Below are 11,553 nucleotides of genomic sequence, written 5' to 3'. Positions count from 1 at the left end.
AAGCCTTCTACATATTTTTCTTTCCCATTGTAGTAGTTGTTATTTCCTCTATTCAATTGAAAAGTATAGTAGATGAGACTGTTATTTTTTGATTTGCATAGGCCGGGGAAGGAGTTGGAAGCAATGTTCCCCAAAATGTTACTGCCCCATCTATTGATCCAGTGGTAGTTTTTTGTCTGAACTTAATGTTCCCCTTAGCTTAAGTATTTTTTTTGTTCTATCATGGCTGTGCTTACTTTGTTTCTCATATGTCTTTCACAGGGTAAAGCAAAAAGGCAAAAGAAAAAAGCCCATAAGACCTCTAACACTCACTCAGTCCAACAAGAGACAAGGGTTGACACTCAATCTTCACACCCTGCCCAACCACCAGTAGAGGTAATGTTATTTTATATATTCATGCTCTTTAACTATAAAATTGATTGGCTCAACAGCATTTACAATAAACTGAGTTGTTTTCATGTGGTTTAGGGTGTGGACTCCAATACTGAGCCCTCAAACCCTGCTACCCCAACTGCACTCCCCCAGGGGCCAAATTTCCAGGCCCAAGCAAGCTATAACTAGACCTCCAGCACTTACAGTGCACCACTCTCAACAGCAGGCCACAGCCCCAACAGTTCAGCCACCTCTACAGCAAGCAACAACCCCAAACTCACAACCATCAACTCAGTAACAACTTCCACCTGAAGGAGCAACTGACTCAGGGACTGCCACAACTCCCTTCATGTTTATCCCCACACCAGGCCTAAATGCACCCCCACAAATTCAAGCCAACATATGGGTTTAGGCCACCAAGGATTCAGAAATGACATAATCCTAGTTATAGTTATGAATATTTTGGTGTAAAGTTTTTTGGTTGTCAAGTTATTGGAAGTAATACACTAAACAATATGGAACATGTTCTCTGTTTTGTGAAGTCAGACCTTTGCTGATGATTTTGGCTCACTATGTAAATGCCTTTGTGCTTAGCAGTATGAATATAAACATTATGTTTTTACCTTATACAGCATTGTGCAGAGTTATCTTGAGTTCAGTCTTTACATTATAACAAAGAAAAATTCACATTCATTTCATTTAGAATCTACAATTACAGAGCAAATTAACACAAATCTCAACAGATATCCATGCATCACTTAAAGCAACACAATATACCCTAAAACACTACAAACACAACTGCTGTTAACACAATTAACATTGCCAGCATAACAAACACACTATGGCTATTACTACATTTTTTTTATTTTTCTTCATATTCATCTTTAATCTTGAATTCCAATTGCTCCAACCTTTTCTCCATCAACATCAGTCTTCCTTGAATGTCATTGTCATCTTCATTGCCAGAACGTTTAGCAATCACCTCGTCCAGCCAAACAAAAAAGTTGCAGTGACATTGCTCCATCTGCAATTGCCATTATAGTGAATACAACTTGTTAAACAACGTGGGAAGTTGATTACATAAACTGAAGATGGGTGCACACTTACGCCATAGTTGGAACAACCCAGGAAAATTCTGTCTGGGTTCTTCGCTGTCCCAGACTGTTGCATGACTGCATAGGTGCCACACTTGCATTTAGGGTGCTGGAACTTGGCCTTCTTGCCCTCACTTGCATTGCTACTCGAACCCACCAAATTCTTCCTCCAGACACGGCGTGTGTTACAGGTTGAAGATTGCTCAGGATCGCTCATGCTTCAGTCACTAGTGTTAGGGTTCAGGAATGGGGAGACTGAGATTTCGCCCTAAATGAGCAAAAGGACTTCTTTTTAAAACGACGTCGCTTTGCTGAGTCTGCAGGGGCTTATTTGTCCACATGCTTACAGAGCAATCCACGTTTGATGATCCAAAGCCACGTCACGGATAGCACGTTACACCTCAGCGTTTTCCGTCGACTTTGAACGGAGAAACCAACTCAAGGGCTAATTGGTATCACGGAGTAAATGGATAAGGGCCGATTTGATAATTTATAAAGGATAGGGGGCGGGTAGTCAATTTTCAAAATGGACAGGGGCCGAAAAGGGTATTTACTCTTATTTTTATGCATCTTATTATAGCAATTCTCTAACCCTATAGTGAGAATCAGCGAGGACAATGTTTTCACTCCCCTACAAGTCTTTTCTTTTTCAGGAGATGGACGATGAAGTTTGGAAGAGCTTATTACTTTTTTGTTTACATGATATTTTTGTATTGTTTTAGTAATTATGTTTTCCTCACCTTTAACTTTGCCAGTTCTATAAGAGGGATAGGATTTTGATATGAAATATTTGTAAAGTAATAATATATATATATATATATATATATGTATGTATGTATGTATGTATGTATGTATGTCTTCTATCAATACTTTTTTATTTTATATTATATCTTTCTTATTTATTTAGTTGTTTTACAACATTAATTAGATTTTTTATGACAATATACGTAAACTCTTTATGTTCTTTCCTTTATGGATAGCGTAAAATAAAACAAAGTTATTTATGTGTTTTGTACTTTTGTTATCTATAATGACGAGGATGTATGTCGTTATTCTTACAAGAGAATGAAAATGATTTTATTTTGGAAAGTAAAGTATTTGTTATCTTCTAAGTATCTATATAACTATCAGTTATCTATTTATAACGGATTTTAATAAAACATGTGAAGTTTGATTTCAAAAAATTGTTGTATTTGTAAAGATTTTTGATAAACAGATATATAACTATAGTTAATGGTACACATAAGTATTATCATTAAATTTTACATAATAAATTAATAAAAAAACATAAGATATTTATTGTTTGTTATCGTAGAAGATGTAATTAATAATTTTTTTTAGAGACTAATTAATTCAATATCAAAATTCTAAACAACCTAATTGTCAATTTACTTATAATTTTTTTTGAAAATTAAACTAAGCCTAACCTATAATCAAGTTGAATTAATATTCTTAGAGATTGCTAAAAGTTTTATGAATTATAAATTTATTTATTCAAGTTGATAAATATTGGTAAAGCATACAAATTTTAAGGAAAAAACAAGTAGTATCTGCTAGTAAGTTGATAGTTAAAGATAATTAAACATTATATGAAGCTTATTAAGTATGACTCAATGTTTGAAGTCAAAATTTATAGCTAGAGTTTATCATAATTATGTAAGCATGCTTATCAAGGAGTAAGACAAGTTGACATATTCGTTGTTAAGTAGTAAAACAGGTTAGACTTTTACATGTTTCTTCACCTCCATTACAATTCACTCATAGTTGTTAAGAATTAATAGTTTATGAGAATTCATGCCTATATAAAAAGGTGGTATGTATATTATTCTTCTCTAAGTAAAGTTGATAAGTTAATATAAATTTAGATTGAAAATTTTTACTTTCTCTCTATTAGAAAAATTAATAAAGTAAAGATATGTCTTTATTATTGTAGTGTTACTCTTCTTTTTAGTATATTATTATGTTATTATGGAAATAATAAAATAAAGTTATATTGTGTTATTGTTGAAGTGTCTATATGAGTGAATGATCTTGGACAAATTAATCATAGAGTTTATACTTTCATTTTTTTTTTATTCATATATTTGTCCCTTGTGTATTAATATTTTTTTTACTTTATCTTATTTTGTTTAGATAAAATAACAAAAATATCTTTTATAACAATATTAAAAAAAATTGCAATTATTTTCATCTCTAAATTTTCTATGTATAAAAATTGAGTGTGTTTTCTGGATGAGTTCTCAATCTAAAGACTCAAACTACGCAAGGAAAATGCCCAATATTACGCAAGTCATTTTTCTATTTAAGTAAGTATATATTGCGTAAAATTAATAAATCTATGCAATGAGTGTAATATATTCTAGAATAAAAATAATATTAATCTGAATGATCCAATATTAAGAATATCTAGCCAGTTGGTAATGTACTGTAATTAATCACTAACGGATCTAAAAACGATTACATGAGTACAGATATTGATGAACATGTCACCATCTGATTTACAAGACAAAAATTAAATAAATTCCTAGAAATTGAAGCCAAAGACTTATGCACAAAATATTGACCTCAGACGAACTTTGTAAGGACACCAGATTCATCACTGCAATAATTTGATTGCTATGACCTGGGGCTGAACCATTTAAATACTTTTAATGGAAAAATTAATACCAATGTTGTTGAGATGCCACCACAATTATTTGAAAAGTACATAGCTAGAAATAATTTGACAAAATTTACCAATATTCAACAGTAATTGTTGAATGGTTTGTTGCTTAAGCCAATCACAGTGCCAAATAATTCTTGATTTAATTTTGTCAAATTAATTGTGGCTATCAATTTGAGTTTCCATGCTACTAGCCCGTGCTGTTATCATGCTTCCACATAAATATTTATACCTATTTGTCTTCCTTCAAAGTTTCCATTTCTTCTGTATCTTCATAATTTCCGTCCCTTTCTTCCCCAACTTTGCTCATATCAGTGATCATTTCCTCACAGTTATCTTCTTTCATGTTTTCACTTGCTGTTACCTCTATACTGTTCCCCTCATTGTCCACTTTCAAAGTTTTCATTTCCGGAATATCTTCATCATTTCCCCCGGGTTTACTCGCATCGGTGATCATTTTCTCGCGATTCTCTTCTTTCGCATTGTTGCTTGCGGCTTCTGTCATTATACAATCCTCATTATCCACCACATCTTCCTCCTTCACAGTTTGTATTACCTGGAGAAATTCTGATGGAATAGCAGCTGGGTCCAGCACCCTGCAACCCTTTGGGGCATTTGGAGCTTCTTGACCAGTTAGAAAATACGAAGGGACCTGATGCGAGAACTGATACATCTCTTCCCGCTGGATTATCCTGATTTCCTTTGGATCTGAGTGGTGACGAAATACCGCCCTGAACCCAGCCACTTTGAGCAGAGGAATAACAACTACACCGCACTCTTCATTAAAATCCTCGAGTACTTCAACCATGTCAAACTTGCGTATAACCTCGTCGGATGTCAGCTCATTCCATTCAGGAGACCAACTCCTATAAAGGGCCCAAACATCCCCTTTCCTGGGGTATATACAGATGGCACCATGAATACCTTTTCTCCACCTAACCTTGTGAGAAAAGAAATTGATGTTGTTACAGATTTCATGTCTGCCTCTTCTGAAATCCCCACAAGTTTTTGAAATGCCTGAAGCAACCCAATTCAGGGGGGGCAGTTCACCATTGGTGTTTGAGTTAAGCCAAGAGATTCGCAACGCGAATGGATTTAGCGAAACCACACTGTGGATCTTCGCATAATACCGCGGCATCCCATCATCATTGTCATACAAAGCCCATACTTGATTTTCACCAAAAGATCCTTCCGTTCGATCCTTGTCAAAATCAAGAAAATCAGGATCTGGGACATCTATTGGCATTGTTTCCAAAATTTTAGCAATGGTAGTACTAGTAGTAGTACCTGCAAATGACTCGAGGACTTGGGCTCCACTCTCTCTGTCTTCTGACTTCGCAATGTTGCTTTCAGTACACAAATCAGGGTTACCTAAAAAATTTTCACCTTGCTCATTTGCTTTCTTGAAGCCATCCTCACACCCTTTAGCTAAACTATCAAAAGTATTTGACCGAATTTCCCTGAGTTTATCGCTAATTTCTTTTCTAGCTTTATCCATAAGAATATCCTGCAGTTCTGCTGGGGAAAAATCTCTTGCATATGCTCCTACTGCTCCATTTCCCACTCCCATTCGATTTACAGGTTCCTTACCATTGACATCCTCCATGCCCCCCCTTTTTCTCTTACCAGAATTGAAGTAACCCTTTTTAGAACCATGCTGCTTCCTTCTTAAGGCCTCTTCCCTTTTGGTAGCTGCTTGTGCCTCCTCACGTTCTCGCCAACATTAGAAACACCAGATGTTTTTGAGAATGGAGCCCACTGGAAATCAGCATTGCTATGGTTTTTCCCCGCCCCGACGTTTGGAGCTGCCATGTTCTTTCCAGTATGAGATTTGCTTTTATTAGGTCCTTGACGATTCTTCTGATGTGAAAAGTCCCATGAAGCTGCAGGTCTAATACCGCTTGAAGGTGGAGGAGCAGTTTCTACAGCCAAAAATGCCTCATGGCAATTGGGACACAAGAGTTTAAGGTTAAGATAGACTCGTAGATACTCATACTGCATTTTGCATCTGTGGCAAACCGTCCAAAATGTATTTCCTTTTGGCTTATGGGTAGAAGATGAGGAGTGTTCTTTCGCAGTATTCTTCTGAGTCCTTGCACTTGAAGGGGCAGTCTTAGCAAAATTGTAACTGCCATTAGCCCCTGTTGCTGCTGATGAACCTCCAAACTTCGATGAAACTTTCCCGGCTTTTGTTTTTCTCTTCTCATCATATGCTGCCCTTCTAGACTTATCTGATAGTAAACTCCACGCCTCTGAAATAAGTTTAAAGGCCCCATCTGCACCAACAGACTTGTTCTTATCAGGGTGAAGCATAAGAGCTAGCTTCCTGTACTGTTTCCTAACTGTATCATCATCGGCAAATGGGTCAACACCGAGTACACCATACCAATCTGCTTCTCCATTTATTTTACGCTCGGCAGAAATATAGACATCAAGTGTTGCTAACATCTGAGGAATGCCCTCAAGATCTGGAAACAAATTTTGAGCTTTCAAAGCAAATTTCTTTGCACCCAAAGTATCCTTTGCATTAAACTTCCTCTCTGCAATTTCTTTAGCTCTGTTTGCCTCGTCCTTATTGCACTCCATTTCTGTGGCCTGCCCTCTTCACTTTCTCGTCTACTTCCTTAGTGTTCTGTTGTTATACAACACCGACATTTCTCAATTCAAAAATATTTTGGCATCTTGAGCAATTCTACATAGTTTGAGCTCCTGTTCTGCTTCGAAACGCCATTGCAAGATGGATACAAACCCTACATGAAGAAATCATATTATAATTAAGAAATAATAACTTGTACAGCAAAGTAAATTAAGGAATTGACAAATCCAAAATACAATAGCGATAGTATTCGGGTAATTTCACGGTACGCTCGAGTGCATGAAATATCACATATTCATTGGCCAGAAGGTACTATACACGTGTGCTCAAAAAGGGTTGAAGTGTGGGACCTCTACAAAGTATCCAAAAATGTTTGGACGCGCAATAATGCGCTCTAAGTATGGCTAAAAACAATAAATTCTGGTGGCGCTTGAGCATTTCTCATATTTTAATTGGCTATAACCCAGTTTTTTATGGAAATGATTGAAATAGAACGGATTGAAAATTTAAGAACTACTGCTTTTGCAGCATCGGCACGGTAGCGGAATGGCTTTACATTCATATCCACCATGTTCTTTGCATCTAGCACGTGTAATCCGAATCGACACATATCGGAATGTATGTATATAACAACAGTAATTGCAACTGAATGAAAACTAAACAGACAAAAATAATCAACTTATTTTTCTGTAATCACAAAGCACACAACCTTATTCCTTGCCCATGAACACAATCATAATCACAATCACAATTCACAAAGCTTATAACTGAGGAAATAGAGAACAAAATTTTCTAAGCTAAACTAAGCAGTAAAACAGCAGAATGAGAAATTACCCAGTGCTCAGGCACTTGAAACTGGTGGATACCCAATCTTTCACCGCAATCTCAACCAGCGAAGAAGTTGAAACCCTAAATATTAACTACAACAAATTTGAGAAAAATAAGAAAAGGGTAGCCCTAGAATGAGCAAAAGTTTAAAAATTTGGATTGCAAACATTGAAATAAAGAGACGATGCAGCTCTAGGATTGAATGATGCTACAAGGGTTAAAGCGAAAAACAGAACAGCATTCATATAAAGAAAAAAACTGAGAAGATGGTTGGTGGTTACTTACGGTTACAGACATACAGATAGAAACGCAGATCGTTTGGAAGACACTTGAGAGAAATTAAATTGATCTCCAGAGAGTCTGAATTTGGGTTAGAGGGGTGTTCTTCTGCTATGTGTCACTTTTCGTTGTCGAAGGTTCATTTGGTTCTCTTTTTGAGTTTTTTTGTTTCTTTTCTCCACCTTGTGCTTTTGTTGTTTATGCTTCTTTGCAAGTGGAACCTTTCATTTTAATTCATTAGTGGTTGTTTGGGCTTTATTAAATTAATTTTAAAAAAATTTAAAAAAATATATTTTATATTTTTTTAAAAGTTTTTTTTTTACTTTTATTTTTGTAAAAAATCTTTTAAAAAAATATTATTTCAAAACAAATTTTAGAATGATGTCCAAACAAGTCCTTAGTGGTAACCAGGAGTGTATAAGGTCTGGTTCGATCCGAAGATTCGGTTTGAATTCGAGTATTTTAAGAGCTAATTTGGTATAATTTTATTGGATTTAGGGTTGGGTAAGTATCTCAAAAATAGATCTGGTCATTATTTAAAATCGAATCCGTATTAAGATGAATCCGACTTCACTCGACCCATGTATACCCTAAGAAAATTAAAAAAGTATATATATTTTAAATTAATTTTAATATTATATTATATTAATTATAAGTTTATTATTTTATTTTTAATCACACTTGTTTAATTAGAAAATAGATAAAAAAAAACATAAAATTATAATTTATAAATAAATTTAAGTTCAAATATGGATATCAATTTTTCGATAACAAATATGTTTTTTCTTCTTTATAAATAAGTATATCATAATTTTTTGACATAAAGTTTATCAAGATTCGGACTTTACCGGTTTGGACCCGATTTTAGTGTGATTCGAAAGTAGTAAAATTTTACCGGGTCTAAGGCTGGGTAAGGATTTCAAAAATAGACCCGATCATGATTTAGGATCGGGTCTAGATCAAAGCAAGTCCGACTTCACACAATCCATGTACACCCTAATAGTAGCCTATCTTTGGATATCCAATTCGACCCAGGTATAAGAGGATTAATGTCAGATCTATAAGGACATCCTTCATCTGGCTTATGTTCTTCATGTAGTATTCAAACCGAATGACTCTATGAAATTACGTCGCTACTTACGCATAGTTCGGGTAACGTAGGAGATATCTCTATTTTTTTCCGGAGAATTCAATCCTTAGAATTACCACTGCTTAGCTTCCAATTCGCCTTTGACCATCAAATAAAATGTGAATAACCCGCCCTCCTTCTTTGAAACAAGGGGTGCCTCTAATTCTGTCGGTACTTGAAACAATTTTGTCTTCTCCATAAAGTTATCAATCCGATCTATTTTAAATAAAATTGAGTATAGAATGATTAATTTGCGACTTAAATAAAATACGGATTGAGATTCAATCCTGTTTGACTAATCCACATCCTATATATATTGCTAGGAGTGAGGATTAAATAAAAAGAAATTTATTTATATAAAAAGTCTTTAACCATCAATTTAATATTTTTAATTGAAAATTTAACGCTTTATTTATATAGATACTAAATTATAATTTTAATATCTCATCAAATTATTGAATATTGCATTTTATTTATGACTCACATGTAAGATATACTCACAAGTTGAAAGTAGATGTGATTAGGGTTGGCATGTTATAAATTCGCGAGAAAAAGTGTAATTGAGTTTTTAGTTAAAAAATTAACTATCAAATAAAATTAAAGTTGAGTTTAAATCCTATTCTATTTTATTCATTGTCACCTCGACTTTTATTGAGTTATTATTTAATTTTAATACACTGATAATGTAAAACATTTTATACAGTTGTACAATTATATCCGTTTTTTTATGATCATTCACGTCGTTAATATAAAAAGTAGTTATTTTTATTGATATAACGTTGTATAGTTGAATGCACGTGTAAAATTACTTGATACTGACAATGCATTAAAATTAAATTCTTTCTTTTTAACCTTAACATTATTTTGGATTTTGCTAATGCTCAATAAAAGTATTAAAATAAATTGGCCAATTTTTTTTTTATTTATGACTATATTCTTCAATTTAACTAGTCAAAGACTAATTTATTATTGTTCTAAATTCTATTTAAGGATTAATTTGTTGGTCAATAATTTATTACATACACAAAATAAAATCCAATTTGACACTTGTTTAAGTAGATCAATAAATTAACTAATCAATCAATCCAAATTAATTATAAGTCAGTCTATTTATTTAGGTCCAAAAATAAATTTTTTTACATAAAATCAAAAGAATAAATTAAAAATATAAAATATGAAATCAATTTACGTCATAAAATCGTCTTATTCAGTATTTTTTTTAGAATTGGTTAATTCATTTAAAATTATAATATTAAAAAATTTTAAGAATTAAATTAAAATTATAGTTATTCTTCTATTTTAGATTTTTACGAAATACTTTTGAATCAAGAATAATAAAAACAAATATATTTTATATTAATTTTAACTCATTTAATTTGACTTTTTTGGATTTAAATTAGCTCAGTCAATTACTAATATGTAATAATTACATAAAAGTGAGACATGTAACAAATTCAACATTGATTATCAAAGGATTTAAATATAATAGTAAAGGATCTCGCTAATAATGGGTTATTGAGTTACAAAATGAACATCCACATACTATCTAGAATAATCATCTGAGTACTAGGAACAATAAATATCTTTCTGAAAAATTAAACTAATTTTTGAATTCACCAACGATCGAACTCTTGACTTTTTGGATCTAACGCTTTAATATTATGTCATGATACCACTTATTCCAAAAACTTCAACTGATGAAAAAAAATAACATTAATGATTATATCTCTAATACTTCATAAATCTTCATTGTGCACATTGTATAAATATTTTGATTGTGGAACGAACAGAACTTTGATTGTGGTAGCAATTTCAGTAGGGTACTTCTAATGATTCAAACCACCCATTTTAGAGAGATTTTATCAACATTTATGAAGCATGAATTTTGTTTTCACTTAACAATAATTCATTATTGTTTTTAATTACATATTTTCTCCCTTCAATATGGTAAACATGAAAGAATTATCACTCTACCTCCATAATATATATTATTTTCTCAATACCAAATTATTCCATCCTTAATATCTAATCTTCCTTTTACAACCATACATCCTCACCGCCCAAGTTCATGGTCGGAGAAATTCTCTTTTGGAGTTCCTTAGGTCCACCACCATTTTTTATTGAATAAATTATAAAAAATGTGTTAAAAATTGACAAAATTTATTAGAAAAACTGAAAACAACCAAACTATGAAAGATAATATTAATTGAATAATAGAAGACCATAGGAGATAATTCTTAGAATATATATATATATAGTAATTTCGACAATTTTTGCACTTACGTTTAGAAAAATTTAATATTTTATATCTTTAAAGTTAGAAAAAATTTTAATCTTTCGAATATATTTTCAGTAGTTTATTATTTATTTATTTATTTGCCCACTCACACATCTAAGGAAATGAGGAATAAGGGAATGGGACTACCCGAACTTATGCCGATAAATGTGTTGAACTTGCACCCCCTTTTAATATAGCATTTGTGAGGCAATTAATATTGTCATTGTGCTACACTTCTATCAATTATTAGTTTATTACATATATTATTACATATTACATGTTACATTATAAATCTAGATATTAATTAATATTTTC

General features: G+C 32.7%; 1 protein-coding gene and 1 pseudogene across 1 annotated transcript; both read right to left on the bottom strand.

Annotated features, from left to right (window-relative positions):
* Window positions 1–1,234: 1,234 nt before the first annotated feature.
* LOC110281205 (uncharacterized) lies at window positions 1,235–1,693 on the bottom strand. The gene is made up of 2 exons (XM_021142832.2): window positions 1,480–1,693; window positions 1,235–1,396 (listed from the first exon to the last, which is right to left on the bottom strand). The coding sequence occupies exons 1-2, from the start codon at window positions 1,681–1,683 to the stop codon at window positions 1,235–1,237; spliced, it is 366 nt and encodes a 121-aa protein (XP_020998491.1). The 5' UTR covers window positions 1,684–1,693.
* Window positions 1,694–3,889: 2,196 nt separating this feature from the next.
* LOC107489666 (uncharacterized) lies at window positions 3,890–8,018 on the bottom strand (annotated as a pseudogene).
* Window positions 8,019–11,553: the final 3,535 nt, after the last annotated feature.

This window comes from Arachis duranensis, chromosome 5, assembly GCF_000817695.3.
Source record: "Arachis duranensis cultivar V14167 chromosome 5, aradu.V14167.gnm2.J7QH, whole genome shotgun sequence".
NCBI classification, from domain to species: Eukaryota; Viridiplantae; Streptophyta; class Magnoliopsida; order Fabales; family Fabaceae; genus Arachis; species Arachis duranensis.
This window is presented reverse-complemented; position numbering and strand designations above follow the sequence as displayed.

Bases quoted from the DNA above. Each gene is read 5' to 3' on its own strand.
- LOC110281205 (XM_021142832.2), bottom strand. From the start codon at position 1,683: ATGAGCGATCCTGAGCAATCTTCAACCTGTAACACACGCCGTGTCTGG. The intron at 1,397-1,479 runs GTAAGTGTGCAC...TGGCAATTGCAG, and splicing joins TGGGTTGTTCCAACTATGGC to ATGGAGCAATGTCACTGCAA.